Below are 16,192 nucleotides of genomic sequence, written 5' to 3' on the forward strand. Positions count from 1 at the left end.
GACTGTATCTCGGGCCAATCAGCACAGTGAATGTACATCATCTTTTTAACTCTCTGAAGAGAAAGGCTGCTCCTTTTCAAGCAGAATCTCTGGGTAAGTTTTCTCAAGCATCATGGTGAGTATAATGTCTGGACATTTTAAGGATGGATGCTAGCTTTCAGACTTTTAGTGAAAGAATCTAATTTCCTCCACAAAAGCTCCTCTTCAGCTGGGCTCAGTGGCTCAAACCTGCAATCCTAGGACTCTGGGAGGCTGAGGCAGGAGGATCGCTCGAGCTCAGGAGTTCGAGACCAGCCTGAGCAAGAGCAAGACCCCATCTCTACTAAAATAGAAAAAATTAGCTGGGTGTAGTGGTGCACATCTGTAGTCCCAGCTACTCGGGAGGCTGAGGCAGGAGGATTGCTTGAGCCCAGGAGTTTGAGGTTGCACTGAGCTAAGATGACATCACTGCACCCTACCAGGGCAACAGAGTAAGACTCTGTCTAAAAAAAAAAGCTCCTTTTCTACTCTCTTACCTTCTCCTTCACTTCATCTGAGGCGTAATGACCAGCAGCAAGCAGAGCCTGACCAGACTCATCTGCAGATTTAAAGCTATCTTCATGAGCATCAATTTCACCCTACAGGGGAAAAAAGGCACAATTTATGCCCAGCATGTTAGGAAAGAAAAATAAGGTGTTGAATTTTAAATAATCATTACAAGTCAGACTATCACATGTAAAATGAACAACAGAATGAAAGATTAGGTCAGGTTTCCTAATACCTCATCAATCTAGGTCATCATTCACTGATGAATTTCTTTTCCTACTGGCTTTGCAATCCACCTCTGTCACTGTAAAGGTTCCACACACTCACCAGGCTCTGAGCTCCCTCTTCTGTTCCACTGATCTTTCTGTCTTCCTTGTTCCAAAGGGGTTTATTCACTATGATTATAGGACCTGGTAGGGTGAGTCCCTCACCCAGCCCCACCACGTTCTTCAAAATTGTCTCAGCTATTTTTTTGAGTTTTTTTCTTCCAAATCAATTTTAGAATTAGCTTATTTCATTTCAAACACACACACACACCTACACCTGGTGGGCTTTTGACTTGAATTGCACCCACTATCTATACCCTGGTGAGAATTTGCATCTTTACATCATTCCATCCTTGCATGAGATAAGTTATTCCATCTATTGAGTTTTTCTTTAATGGCTTTCAATAAAGTTTTATAGTTTTCTCCACAAATGTCTTGCACAACTTTTCCCAAGTACCTTATACTTGCTGCTGAGATTACAAGTAGTATTTTTAAAAATTATGTTTCTGGGCCGGGCGTGGTGGCTCACGCCTATAATCCTAGCACTCTGGAAGGCCGAGGTGGGCAGATTGTTTGAGCTCAGGAGTTCGAGACCAGCCTGAGCAAGAGCAAGACCCTGTCTCTATTAAAAATAAAGAAAGAAATTATATGGACAGCTAAAAAAAATATATATAGAAAAATCAGCCAGGCATGGTGGTGTATGCCTGTAGTCCCAGCTATCCGGGAGGCTGAGGCAGGAGGATCGCTTGAGCCCAGGAGTTTGAGGTTGCTGTGAGCTAGGCTCACGCCACAGCACTCTAGCCCAGGCAAGAGAGTGAGACTTTGTCTCAAAACAAAAACAAAAAAAAATTATGTTTCTGTTGCTAGTGCAAAGGAACATGTTTGACTTTTGTATGTTGATTTTATTTTATTTATTTATTTATTTATTTTTTTGAGACAGAGTCTCACTTTCTTGCCTGGGCTAGAGTGAGTGCCGTGGCATCAGCCTAGCTCACAGCAACCTCAAACTCCTGGGCTTAAGCGATCCTACTGCCTCAGCCTCCCGAGTAGCTAGGACTGTGCCACCGTGCCCGGCTAATTTTTTCTATATATATTTTTAGTTGGCCAGATAATTTATTTCTATTTTTAGTAGAGACGGGGTCTCACTCAGGCTGGTCTCGAACTCCTGACCTCGAGTGATCCACCCGCCTTGGCCTCCCAGAGTGCTAGGATTACAGGCGTGAGCCACCGCGCCCGGCCTTGTATGTTGATTTTATATCTAGCATATTAAAACTTCTCAGTAGGCTTAATGGTAAAAATAATTTAAAAAATACTGTATAGCAGTGTCTTCCAAAATTACTTAGAAAACCCTCTTTCTTTTTAAGGGAAAGGCTATTAATTAAGATCTCATAACTAGTTTTCTATGGAACATACTTTGGGGAAATACCAGAGTGAGAAATTTAGATTTGCTCAAACCAGTTATGGTATTCAGCATTTAAACAAAGACATTTTTAAAGATGACACAGGTCAGAGGATTGCACATTCCAAAAAAATAAATAAATAAAATAAAGATGACATGGGATGGCTGTACAAAGTAGGCAAGACCAGTGACAATCCTTATGACAAGAGACAGCTGTGAGTAACCTTTCACCACCTCCGACTACAGGCATCACCAGACGTACTGATGCATCGTAAGCTAATGCCTTTACTTCTGGAAGAACCTGGAAATACTACCTTGTGCTCTTGGTGCCTATCCAGCAGGGCTTCAGCCCCCGCCACGTCATTGGCAAGTTCATCTGCATTGATGAGGGCTTTCATCTCAGTTACCCAGCTGGTGAGGTCACGGAAGTCTGCAAGGAAGCGCTGGAGCCTAGAGAACACCAAAGGTCAGTCATTAGATGTTTCCAGTGAAGGTCCATGGTGGAAAATAGCCTCCCTATAGCTCTGAATTCTCTGTTCTCAAAAGTCTAACAAACCACATAAACTCCAGTTCTGAGAAATATAGAATTCTCTCAATCTAGACTGTAAAGGAAAGCAAGAGAAGGCTGAAATCAATCCTTTAAAGCTTAGGTTCTGTGCATCACTTTAGTGTACAACTTCCTTGTTATTCCCAGGTTCTGCCACTGGTTAGGAAGCAGCAATCTTTTCCTTTCCAATCCTTGACTTAATTTTAAGAAGATATTTCACATGATGCTCAGACACCTATGGAAATATTTCCACTTCTCTTAGTCATAATGCAGTGAAACAGGATGGAAGGATTTGTAAAGCTATAAACGCTACACATATACCACACTTTATACACTATAAAGTTGCTGGTCCCCAAACAAATATAAGATACGTAAGATAAAGTGATCTGCATTTTCTTAGTAGGTGACACCTGGCAGGGTACACAGAAACTTTCTCAGAACATAGAACTGAACCTTGACTCTGTCTTCTCCTCTTCTCTAAAAATACGTCAAACGATACTAGTTGTTGAGCCTTGGAGGATTATTTGCACCTGTATGAATCATTGAGCCTCGCATGTCTCTCTGCTGCCAGAGTGCGGATCTGCTCCCAGTTGGTAATCAGTTCCTCTCGCTTCACTTGAATCTGAGTAGCACTCAGAGGGTGGGACTGTTGCAGGCGGTCAGCTTCGGCACACAGGGCTTTGACCTAGAAACACACTGTCAGAATTGTTCTCCTGACCCTTGGTAACTTATTTATAGAATCAGAGGCTCTCAAAACCCACCTTGTCCTCTAAAGCAGCAAGATCTCTCTCCAGACCCTCATGCTTCCGAAGCAGAGCCTGAACACTTGCCAGATCTCGGCCAAAATCGTCAGAAGCCATTAGCTGCTCCTTTTCCTTAATCCAACTGATGGTCTCATCCACGTCCCTGAGGATAGAGGTCCCAGTTAATCCACAGTGATGATGACGGGGAACATCCCAATGGGGCCAAGACCCAGTCAGCTCCGGCATCTCATCGGCACAAGCCCTGTGTCTCACTATGCCCGTCCAGGGAGACGCCCATCCCCCAAAGCCCTCTCTGGCTTGGTACCTGTTAAAGCGCTGAACCTCAGCTGCCCCAAAGAGCTTGCCCTGCCTCTGAAGAGCCAGCCCCTTCAGCCGCTGCCAGGCTGCATTTACTTCGTCCTGCTTAGTCTTGATCAGCTCCTCCTCGGGGTGCTGTTCCTAAACAAGAGTAGAAGAGACTACACTTGGTCCATAACCCCTGACTCCTCCAACTAGTGACCCCTGGGTTGTCTCCTTGAATTATCTGTGTTAGCCAAGCTTCACCATTCTGAAGAAAATCACAGAAGAAGAAATACTGGTCTTCTGTGTGAAATGACATGAACTATGTAACCCAAAAGAGCACTTATTTCTTATAAAAAGAGGAGATCCATTATTTATCCTTTGTAGTAGTGTGGTTAGTCTATAAAGTGGTTATGTGCAAAAGTACCAAAAACTTTTCTGCTAACAAACATTTTGGATGCAACTTTGTGGTAGTTTCATCAATGCAACCATCTGCCCCAACTGCTTGAAAATCTGGTATTTCAAATGTTCATGAGGCTGGTAAGCATTCTTGCTCATACACATGATTTTCACGGCTTAGGGGTTTACTCTTGGTTTTAGACTAGAGATATGTCTTTAAAAGTATCCTTTCCCACCAAACACATTTTGGGTTTTTGTTTTGTTTTTATTAAAAATAACATGTAAAGTAATAAAGTGAAGGATTTCAAGGTTCTTGGATTCATTTGGGAGACCATGGGCCTGGCCTGACTGCTCTTAAGTACAACACTGGGATGGCTCAGGGTTTGGGGAGGTAACACAACTGTCACCGTGGAAGGGCAAGATATTTCTGAGAAATGATGTATATTCTTTCTCTTAATCACTGACCAGAAAAAGGGAACAAGTACCAGCCCTGAAGATTTATAAATTTAAAATTTGTACCCCCTCAATCAAATTTCCCAAAAAGTACCAAATACTTTTTAGTTCCTACTACTTGATGTTTTTAGAGCCCTCTGAACCCTGCAGTGGAAGGAGACAATAAAAAAGCAGCTATGGAGCTGCACACACAGGCAATGCGGAAGGGCTGTCGTCCTCTCCTGATGGGAAACAGAGCTACAGTGGAGAACCTATGCATTATAAGGTTCCCCCAGGCTCCGAAGAGAGCCCAGGAAGCTTCAAATCCAGAAGGAAGGGGACAGCAAGAAGGCACTGGCAGACATGTGCCAATGCTAAGCCGCAATTCCCCACCACACCCTCGTCTGAGAAACCCCAGACCAACTTCAGCAGCCCCATAAGAGTTTCACTCAGCTCCACCCAAAAGAGGGTAAAGGAAAAAGATCAAATGAACTCTGCCCTTCTTGCCCAAGGCAACGAGTTAAAAAGCATTTTCTAATTTAGGAGTAATCAGCATTGTGCCTTGGTTTCCTCTAAACAAAACTCTTAGACATGGTTAAAAAAATTTGCTCACTCACAACTTAGGGTACCGATCATTGAAATTTTCTTCAGAATGTACCAGAAAGTTAACACAATGATGTTGTGAGAAGCACTCTGCTATTTACCTGAATGAGTTTAGCAGCAAACTGGTTCACTTCATTAACCCTTTCTTCATGAGCAGCCATATCTGTTTGAAACTCTTCAAATTTCTTCTGTAAAACCTCCACATGCTCCAGGTCCTGACCCAGCTCTTCAGAAGTCACAATTGCTTCCTATTTAGGGACCATAACAGAGCCAGAGTCACAAACCAATACCTGGTAACAATAGCTCCTAGAAACATGAAACAGACGCATTACAGATGGGGCCATGACAGCATAAATGGAAACGGTTTTCTGTGTAGTTTGTGACACAGCTAAGATGTTGAGCTCACAGCATTTATGTCTCAGAGACCCCAGGTTTCAGAGTTCCAGAGCAGAACGTGCCTAGAGAGCAGTGGGGGCTACAGCAATCCCACGCCCGCCCCTCTCTGCTTACACTGGCCGCATCTGCGCTGCTGCGGGCTCTCCCTGCGCATCACAGCGAGTGAGTCTCTTCCCTATCCTCGAGCAAGACTTAGCAAACTTTCTTTTCCAAAACACACCTTGTCATTAATCCAGTCCATCACATCCTCACATTCTCGTAAATACTGCACCAGCTTCTGGGCCTGCAGCAGTTTGACTCCTTTCTCTCGCATCTTCTCCAGAAGTAACTCCCACTGGCGGTGCAGCTCCATCAGACGAGTCTGGAGGTTAAAAATCAGATTTTTAGCCGGGCGCGGTGGCTCACGCCTGTAATCCTAGCACTCTGGGAGGCCGAGGCGGGTGGATCGCTCGAGGTCAGGAGTTCGAGACCAGCCTGAGCAAGAGTGAGACCCCGTCTCTACTAAAAATAGAAAGAAATTATCTGGCCAACTAAAATAGAAAAAAATTAGCCGGGCATGGTGGCACATGCCTGTAGTCCCAGCTACTCGGGAGGCTGAGGCAGTAGGATCGCTTAAGCCCAGGAGTCTGAGGTTGCTGTGAGCTAGGCTGACGCCACGGCACTCACTCCAACCCGGGCAACAGAGTGAGACTCTGTCTCAAAAAAAAAAAAAAAAAAATCAGATTTTTAATCAGATCACAGCTGGCTCTGTGAGATCTGGCTCCCCCATAGAGTTCTGACAAGTTAGAGACCTCGTGGAGCTCTGAAATAAAAATGGTAAGTATAACTGAGAGTAGAAAGAAGTATACACTTCACAGTGGTTTGATAGGTTTTAAAATTAAAATAATAGCCCTTTCCTTGGTAGATTTATTCTAGTTTACATCAGGAAAATTATTAGTGTGTTATTAATTATATAATTAACATTATTATTATATAATTAATATTAATAACAATTATTAAATTATTAGAGTAGGATTCCTAGGCCAGAAGACTATTGGGGAAGGAAAGATGAGGAATTAATATGGAAATCGAGCAGAAATTACTGAAGAGTGTACTCTGAATTCATGGAAGTAAGGGAAAAATAAAAGAAGAGGTCCTGTAGGCATCACAAATGTAGAGAGTATGAGGCTTTAGTATAAAAGCAGGAAAGATGGGGACCCAAAAAGTAATCAGGTATCAAAATAGATTCTTGGTAGAAAAAGTTTTGGAGCTTCTGGGAAAAGATACAGTTTATGGTACAATACATTCCAAGTCAGGTTTATTTCAAACTTCACCCAAGTGGCAGCCACAGGGCCAAACATATTCACTTCCCAGCATCTTTGGGTTCTCACAGCACAGGCCCAGTAAGGACGTGGCAAGAACTGGGGGAAACTGATAATCAATTCAAGCTTAGATGATGCATTCCCGTATTCCAATCCAACCTCAGTGTCTCGATTATGCCTACCCAAGATACTGGGAGTTTCTGTATAACACTAACAGACATAACTAAAACAAAGGAAAAGGTTTAAACATCAACACAAAAGAAGTCTGAGATCCACCCATTGTTGAGATGCCACTCCTAGCAAAATAAAAACTTGAAAGCCATGAAACAGTCAACATGGGTGGATTCTCTTAGAAACAAGCGTGGATGTTTCATTTGAAAGGAAGGGGAGGGTGATAAATGCACACACAATTCACTTCCACCACTGTTGGTTAGAACTGCGACCCACCACTGAGAAAGAAGTGAAAGGCATTCGAAGGCAGAGGAGAAAGGCAACCAACAGCAAGCCATACTCCACCTACTCGGATGTGGGACCCAATGTGGGTGGCGGTGACTATGGGGCGCCACGCTGTCCGGTACGGTGTGAAAGTCTAAACCAGTGACAGACACGTTATCCAGGACACAGACACAGCCTTCACATGCAACCCACCTTCCTCTATGCTACTGCTGCCTACCAAACTAAGGTACTGAGATATGGGACCAAATAAATTACCATGCCAGAATCACCATAGGATCTGTGAACATGAACGTAAAGATTATTTGGACCACAGGAAAGACTAAAAAAAAAAAAAACCAAAACACAATAATTTAAAAAAATAAAGTACAGATTAAATGAGAGCTCTTTGCTCAAATTAAAAAGGAGACCACAGAAGACTAGAGAGAAGCCTCTCACGCTCAAGTCAACTGTCAGTCTCACAGATTTCATTTTCACACACTCAGGTAAAGAACTAGGGCAAAGCCTGTTCCACTACTGGAACAATTTTCCCATTCCTGCCATGTCTGATCTTGTAACTATTGCCAGTTAGAGTCCAGTTTCACAGGCTCACTGCTGTTTAAGGGTGTGAGTGGGCAGAGAGGCAGGTGCATTCAGAACCCACGGAAAGCCAACAGGGTGGGGAAGAAAGCCCGGTTCTGACTCAGGTGGATTTTGCAACAGGGGCACAGGCAAGCAGGAGCCTTCAGAGAAGCACTTGGCAGATACATTAAGGAAAGAAGACTGGAATAAAATACAGGCTGGAAAAATAAAGCAAACAATTGTGACTGGAGAAAGAAAGAGTAGAATGAAATTACAGTGCTGTCATCTATGAGCTGGGTGACTTTGGGCAAGTATAATACGGACATAATGGCCACCTTGCAAGCTTATTGTGAAGATTAAAGATTAGCAAAGTGTCTGTACATAAATAGCTACTCAACAAACAGTAGTTAACAGTATTTTTTTAATGTTGCTGTTTTGTTTGGTTTTTGCTTGTTTCCCTCACTGGGAATCAAAGCCAGGCCTCAGCAGTGAGAGCACCGAATCCTAATCACTAGACCCCCAGAGATGATGTTGCTCTAATAAGCTCTCTGAACAGGGCAGAGGGTCCTAACAGACACGCATGAAGTCAGCCTTGGGTCCTCCCCCTTCCCCCTAGATTAATTACTACAGCCAAACACTTGATCTGTTTCTCATGTTCCCCATCTATAATCTGGTTATACTAGTACAGAGCAGCCCCATTCACTCTGGGAAAACAGCTTCTATCAAGGAAATAGTAAGGCATGCTCATTGCATTTGCTATTATATAAGACTGTATACAGAATAGTGGGGAAATGGGCAGATAAGTGTCTATTTTATTGCAGAGACCCTTACCACATTGCCTAAATGGGTTAAATGTAATTATACAGTTGGTCATATGGCATTTGGAATTCACTTTTATTTTCTGTTTCTGATCATTACTAGCAATAGTTAACAATTATTAATCATAAGCTTAGGGCTAATTGCAAGTCTTCAATATGACACTGCAGAGTATAGCCAAGAAAACACGAGATGACAAACATTTATTGTTAAAAACTACGAGACTGTATCCTTAGGGAACAAAACCTCCAAACGACTATCACGGCACAGTAGAGGATGAAACATTTCTAGCCGGGGCCCAAGGACACAGCTTTCATCTACATCTTCAAGATTGCTTTGACAGGTAAAGGACTGGAAAAGGCTGGCTCTCAATGGAATGTGGCTTTAGATGACAAAGAACCAAACAGAACATATAGCTAGACATGAGGTGTATCAAAGGTAGATCAGAGCATGCAGTCACAAGAAACTCCATGTGTATACCTCACATCATAAAGAGGTTTGTTTTCCCTTAATATCTTGGTATTGGAAATGTGAAACAGAGCAGAGAAAGATCAGTTATTGCCTTGAACTGGCCAATGAACTGGCACCAAAATAAGCCAGACCAAAGACCTCGAGGACCCCTACCTCAAAGTCAGTCCTTTCACCATAGTCACTGACCAACAGGTGTCAAAGTCATTCCTTAGAGCTCAATCTTTAACTGGCTTGCTGCCTAGACCTCAGGAAACCCCTCCTAGGGCAAGCCATCGAAATTCAGACAGCATGCTTTCCAACAGAGAACTTTCTTTATGGCATCTGTGATTGTTTCTAGTTATCTTTGTATCCTAACCCCTAAATCTGCTAATTTCATTAACATGCTCTCCCATCTAATTACCATCAGGGAATATGTTGTTAAGAGTTAATTTACACAATCTTCTTTAACGTATAATCACATTCTAATTTGTTCTACAAAAAGAATATTAATTTCCTTGCTGAGTATATAAACATTTGTTTATATTCATGTTAAGTCATATTACAAAGGCAAGATCTGGGTAACTCCTTTAGGAGACTGCACAAATTCTTTTAAGAAGCTGGAAAAGTCTATCTTTTCAGAAACCCAAACTGACATGTAAGCATGAGTTCACATTCCTCCACCCATATGAAGGCCATCCACACTAGGCATGACTCGTACTCACCCGTATGGTTTCAGATGCAAAATGTCCTTCTGAGATCATTAGGTTTCCAGTTTCATCCAGCTTAACAATGGCTCCTGAGTTGGCCTGCACTTCGGCTTCAAAGGCCTGATGCTTCTGAAGCTTTCCCTGTTGGACCGTGAAGTGAGCGACAGATGCAACCACACAGCACCCAGTGTTTTATTGCCCCATTCCCCAGTGTTCCTCCACTCCTCAATCCCACTCCCTCTACTTCACTTGGTATCTCACCCCTTCTCTGTTTCCTCAATTCCTCAAACACTCTGCATTTCTACTGGCCCCCAGAAGCTTGGCCAGTGAAGACCCCCAATTTGGTAGGTGGAAGATGCTACAAAATATTCTATTTTCTTTTTCTTTCTTAAGGGGTTTGGGGTTATGAGGAGGAGTACTTAGTTTCCTTGGTTTTTTTTTTGTTGTTCTTGTTGAGACTGAGTCTCACTCTGTCGCCCTGGGTAGAGTGCAGTGGAGTCACTGTAGCTCACTGCAACCTCCAATTCCTGGGCTCTAAGTGATCCTTCTGCCCCAGCCTCCCAGGTAGCTGGGACTACAGGTGCATGCCACAACACCTGGCTGGGTTTTTTTTTCTTTTTGATAGAGACAAGGTCTCACTCTTGCTCAGGCTAGTCTAGAACTCCTGAGCTGAAGCAGTCCTCCCACCCCGGCCTCCCATGAGTGCTAGGATTACAGGCATGAGCCACTGGGTGCCTGGCTGCTACAAAATATTCTAATTTTCTTGTCTATCAGGAAATTAGCCTTTCTGTGGACACCCAATCCCTTCTAGAAATACAGAATCACACTGATAGTTTCCTTAGCATGTAGTGTTTACCCTTCGATAATCTATCCATGTTCACTCACATACGACACTCTTTTTCACTTGCTTTAGGGGCCACACTCTGCTCTGATCCTGCCTACTTTCTATGTCTCAATACCTCTTTTTCATTAAGTACTGAGCTGAGAAGGGGCCACACTAAACCAGTGTTCATCATTTTCTCTTCTTAAACTACTCTGGTGTAGCAAAAAAAATACATGGGCCCAACTACTGCTCCACTTGCTACCAAACAAAATTTTTTAAAGTCTTTCACCAAAATCAATGAGAAGAAAGGCTTTTCCCTTTTTCTAAAAAATAGTTTTAAATATATAATTTAAACCAGGCTTTGCTTTTGATAAGATTTACTAATTAAGTCTCATAAAGGGACTTATATCTATGAATTTTTCCCAGCAACATTGTTAGCATGCCTTTCTCAAAAACACATATTCCAGGAGTTAAGTCTAATCTCTCCCCCACTGTAAGACCCTATTGCAGTAGTCTATTAAGTAAAAACAAACAAAAAAACACATATTCCAAGGGCTCAACCCAGACCTTCCCTGAAAAACGTTCCAAGATCACCAGTGGTTTCAAGTTTATGGTATAAAAACCATTAGTTTAAAGCATCCAGAAAAGATAAGTTAATACTTGCAGGATTCCACATTCACCCTCATTTTAGAACAGTAAATCCTTCCTTATATCTGATCTACTACATTCCTCTTGTTGCCTAATCTCCCAACATCATAATTAAATAACTTTCTTTGTCTGATTTTTGGGCAAGAACATTTGGGCTCTTGAATTTTGCAGGAATCTCAGGGAGACCAGACAAACCTGTAAGTTGGTTGGATCTTTATAATTCTCATCAGATGCAATCTGAAGTTTTTCCTGAATCCATTTCTCCAGCTCCTCAGCATCTCTTTGGAAAAACTGGAATCGATAGGAATCTTCTAGCTTCTGACGCCGAAGGGTTGAGAGCTCCTTGAAGCGGTGGTATCGGTCTAGGACCTGCTGACGCCTCTCCTGAATGTCCTCTGCTGTTTCCAGCACTTTGACCCCGCTTGGGTCCATTTTCTGAAAACAAAGAATGCCATGAGGTAAGTACCAACATACACCAAAATAGAGTCAATGGAATTAGCCTCTTTGAAGGAAAGAAAGAATTATCAGGTAACCCTAGCAAACAAATGTGTAGAGAAGGTAGTGCCAGCTAAGGATCTAACAATGAAGCCTGGAGCCCCTTCCTCTATAGTAATAACAAGGGCTGTCCATTCCCCTGCAAAGGAGGATGCCTAGCCCACATGGCAACGAAACCAATTGAAAAGTGTGAATAAGGAAACTATGGTTCATATTGCTAATTCTATAAGGTTTTAAAGATTCAAAGGAAACACCAACTTTGGTACTCAAAGAATTGTTGACAAGCCATTCAAAGGTCCTTCCATCTGGTCTCTGCATTTCTTTGTGTGGAGATTAGAAAAGAATTAACCCTTACTTAAATCAGCTTTTCTGTCTTTCTAGATTTTGGGCTGTTATTTAATGGAGGGAATGATTATAAAATAAGTGAATCCTTACTAGCAATAACCAATAGAATTCACCTAGATAAATTAGCTGATTTCTCAGTTACTCCAAAATGTCAACCATACAAGTCTTCAGACTATCAAAGAGCCTGGGCAAAGGAACAGGCTGTTTCACCACAATGTACACAACTAGAAGAAAACCAAATCACAGTTCATCTTGGAAAAAAAAGAAAGGTGTTGTGAAAGATTTACCCTATTTTACTTCTACCTGCTATTTTGGAGAGCAAGAAGACTGCATAAATTCAGCACCAACTTCAAGTTACCACAAATGCAGGCTAACTGGGTAGGTGGTACTTCCTTCCCTACAGCACTCGATCTGCCCCAACTTTAAACTCTCAGATTTCTGGGAAGTTTCACCAAACTTTAATGTCAAAAAGACAACCTGACCTATTTATGTGAGAAACTCAGCATATGCTACTTGATCTTATCAAGAATAAGCCATTTTATCCTCTAACCAGTTAAGGACCACAGAAGGAAATAGGTATAGGTCAATGACAAAAAGCTTCTAAATTTGTCAGTAACACGTGACCTTCCATGTAACAAGCCACCTACCTTCCTTCTCCACACCTCAATTTCCTAGAGTGACGAAAAACGGCAGGAAAAATGACATGGTCACAAGTCCCTTCCAACAGTAAAATCACATACAGAGGCTTCTGGATTTGGTAAGGAAGCAGACTAGCTAAGCTTTAGGGTCCCTTCCAGTACTGTTCTATAATTTATAAATGGTATAAAATTGTGTTACCCAGGAAACATCTAGGAGCACGTCTGTTTTCCTGTTGCCTGCCCCAGCTAACGGGAAAGGGTGAGCAGGCTACAGATGAGGAGTGAAGCCTGTGAGAGCGCTGCCCACATCCAGCCCGGCCGTAAACAACTCCTGCAGACCTGGGTGCGGGCAGAGTTTCTAGCTCACATCCCAGCTCCCTAGGGATTCCAGCAGCTCTAAGCGGTTGTGAGGCTCTGTCTGCACCTGATCAGAGGCCATCTTCCTAGGGAAGAGTACGTGAGGTGATTTTAACCACACCACCATTCCTCGCAAATTATTCTCCATGTAACAACCAGTTATTTTTGTTGTATTACTGTTTTTCTACATAGTTTAATTTTTTTTTTACTATAAAAAGAAACATTCTTTGCTATGCCACTCTCAAATCTTTTTTTTTTTTTTTGTAACGAGTCCCAAGTGAGGGACCCAGGTGAGCTTCACAGGCCTCACTAGTGGACCAGAGAAGTCACCCCAAATCTTTTATAGTTCCCTTCAGACAGAGAAAAGAATCCACCTCTTTAGAAGGACCTTCACGATCTGGCCCAACATACCTGCCTGATATCTTTCACCCCTCCCTCCTACCCTCTTGGCATATAGAAATATTCTTTCTTCTCCAAAATATAGGGGTCCCTTTAAAACTCCAAGCCATATGCACAAGCATTCTTTGCTAGAATGTCCCATGTCTCTTCAGCTGGGTGTTGAGATATAAATAGAGGAGTTATCCAAGCAGAGAAATGAGTAAACTGCAGGCTCCCTCCTCAGATGTAATCAACTTCTCTGCAGATCTGCAAAGCACTTGTATATACTTCCCATGGTATGATTAGACTGAGCAACCCAATCTGTGTATCCCTGATTTCTAGCACACAGGTCATTATGAAATGTTTGTTAAATAAATGACCAAGTACATGCTGACTGTTGTAGCTGCTATGCAGCAGCCCTGAATTCACTTGGAGAGGCGGGGAGAGAGCTCAACAATGAATCCTTCACTTACTGGATTGTAAAGTTGGAATTCTGTCCAGGTAAGTGCTAGATTCGTGACAAGAATGGCAAACAAAGAATGTGCTGACTACAGCTATACAACGAGGTGTCAACCTAATGAGTAAGTCCGCATTACTAATCTTGGACTGACCACAGGGCAGTGTGCTCTGAGGAAGGAGCTGCTCTTTTCACTAGGATAGGGCGGAACCTCGGGGAAATAAAGCTCAAGAAGGCACAGCTTTTTATCCTCAGTGGATAGCCGTGTCTGAAAAACATATTTTCTATTTTTAAAAACATATGTCAAGATAGTCCTTAAAACCAAAAACTGAGGGTGACCTTGAAAAACTACATGTCTGCTCACAGCAGAACTTCTGTGATAATATTTAATTACAACAGGCAGTTCTAGTTTACACTGCTGCCCTAAGTACATCGGCGTAGTTTGGAGAAGTACCAAACACACCAACCACATCTACTAGAAGTTAAACATGGCTTCACTCAGTCACTTCTAGTCACTTGTCTCCTCCAGCCCTATCTCACATAAAACTCCCTCACCAGCCCCAATTACAGGCCCTGAGCAGGGTTCATTTCCCAGCTCAAAAAGTTCCCTTTGCTAAGAATGCACTCTTCTCTCCCACTCCCAACCCTACCCCTTAGTATCATACGGATCTCTCAGCCTAAAGCGAATGCCTCGTCCTCCACGAAGTCTCTGAATCAGCGGTCTGCAGTCCCTACCAGCCTCATTTCTCATCTGTCCTCAGCACCATCACCTGCCATGTAACCACTGTGCTCTCCCTACCACAGTGATGAGTTCTTTAAAGAACTATAAAGATAACTGTATCTCACTCTTACTTTCTGATCACAGAAATCAGGACTCGGCACATATTACAGGGCCAATTATATTCCGAACCTGGAAATAAAGAAACTGCTATCACTTTATAATTAAGCAGTCAGGAGACTCTGATTATCTAGCAAGCAAGTCGCAGAGCCCAGGGTGACCTGGGGTCCTCTAGTTCCCAGGCTAGCATCCAAGAACCAGTGATTCCTAACATGATTGGAGCTGGCATATTCTTTACTGATGGTTGTTTACCAATTCATTTCATTCTTTCTTATCTTTTCCATCCCCACTTTGGAGTGAAAAATGGGAGGGGGAGGTAATAAACATTTTTTTTTTTTTTTGAGACAGAGTCTCACTCTGTTGCCCAGGCTAGAGTGAGTGCCATGGCATCAGCCTAGCTCACAGCAACCTCAAACTCCTGGGCTCAAGCAATCCTTCTGCCTCAGCCTCCCTAGTAGCTGGGACTACACGCATGCGCCACCATGCCTGGCTAATTTTTTCTATATATTTTTAGTTGTCCAGCTAATTTCTTTCTATTTTTAGTAGAGATTGGGTCTCACTCTTGCTCAGGCTGGTCTTGAACTCCCAAGCTAAAACGATCCACCTTCCTTGGCCTCCCAAGTGCTAGGATTACAGGTGTGAGCCACCGTGCCTGGCCTAATCATTTTTTAAAAATCAAAATTACTTCTTTTTTTTTTAAGATTAAATCTTCTTATATTACTAAACAAGTAGAGTTAGAATCATTTATTTACATACTTCCTTTGTTCTCATCCCTCAGGAAACAGTTAAGACAGAAAAACACTGGGAAATTACGTACCTAATTTGCTTGCTTACAAAATTTGCTTGTGAAGAAATTTTCCAAGGGCAGGCGCGGTGGCTCACGCCTGTAATCCTAGCACTCTGGGAGGCCGAGGCGGGTGGATCGCTCGAGGTCAGGAGTTCAAGACCAGCCTGAGCAAGAGCAAGACCCCGTCTCTACTAAAAATAGAAAGAAATTATCTGGCCAACTAAAAATATATACAGAAAAAATTAGCCGGGCATGGTGGCACATGCCTGTAGTCCCAGCTACTTGGGAGGCTGAGGCAGTAGGATCGCTTAAGCCCAGGAGTTCGAGGTTGCTGTGAGCTAGGCTGACGCCATGGCACTCACTCTAGCCCAGGCAACAGAGCGAGACTCTGTCTCAAAAAAAAAAAAAAAAAAAGAAATTTTCCAAAGGTGTAGCTAGGCATGGAAAAATAACTACACTACATCAGTTCCCTAAGTCTTCAGGGTTAAAACATACGGCGTTGTCCTGCCTCCTATCACAGGATCCACT

General features: G+C 42.7%; 1 protein-coding gene across 8 annotated transcripts in view; it reads right to left on the reverse strand.

Moving 5' to 3' along the window:
• SPTAN1 (spectrin alpha, non-erythrocytic 1) overlaps positions 1-16,192 on the reverse strand; it is a 62,782-nt gene that overhangs the window by 40,080 nt on the left and 6,510 nt on the right. For all 8 annotated transcript variants that reach the window (XM_045563276.1, XM_045563275.1, XM_045563279.1 and 5 more), the window contains exons 2-10: positions 11,565-11,804; positions 9,914-10,039; positions 5,831-5,971; positions 5,316-5,462; positions 3,806-3,939; positions 3,499-3,643; positions 3,268-3,422; positions 2,505-2,640; positions 516-617 (exon numbers count right to left, since the gene is read on the reverse strand). In XM_045563276.1, the coding sequence (XP_045419232.1) occupies positions 516-617; positions 2,505-2,640; positions 3,268-3,422; positions 3,499-3,643; positions 3,806-3,939; positions 5,316-5,462; positions 5,831-5,971; positions 9,914-10,039; positions 11,565-11,801 (1,323 nt within the window). In that variant the 5' untranslated portion in view covers positions 11,802-11,804. The remainder of the gene's footprint in view (positions 1-515; positions 618-2,504; positions 2,641-3,267; positions 3,423-3,498; positions 3,644-3,805; positions 3,940-5,315; positions 5,463-5,830; positions 5,972-9,913; positions 10,040-11,564; positions 11,805-16,192) is intronic.

The sequence above is a fragment of the Lemur catta genome, chromosome 10 (assembly GCF_020740605.2).
Source record: "Lemur catta isolate mLemCat1 chromosome 10, mLemCat1.pri, whole genome shotgun sequence".
In the NCBI taxonomy this organism is placed as follows: domain Eukaryota; kingdom Metazoa; phylum Chordata; class Mammalia; order Primates; family Lemuridae; genus Lemur; species Lemur catta.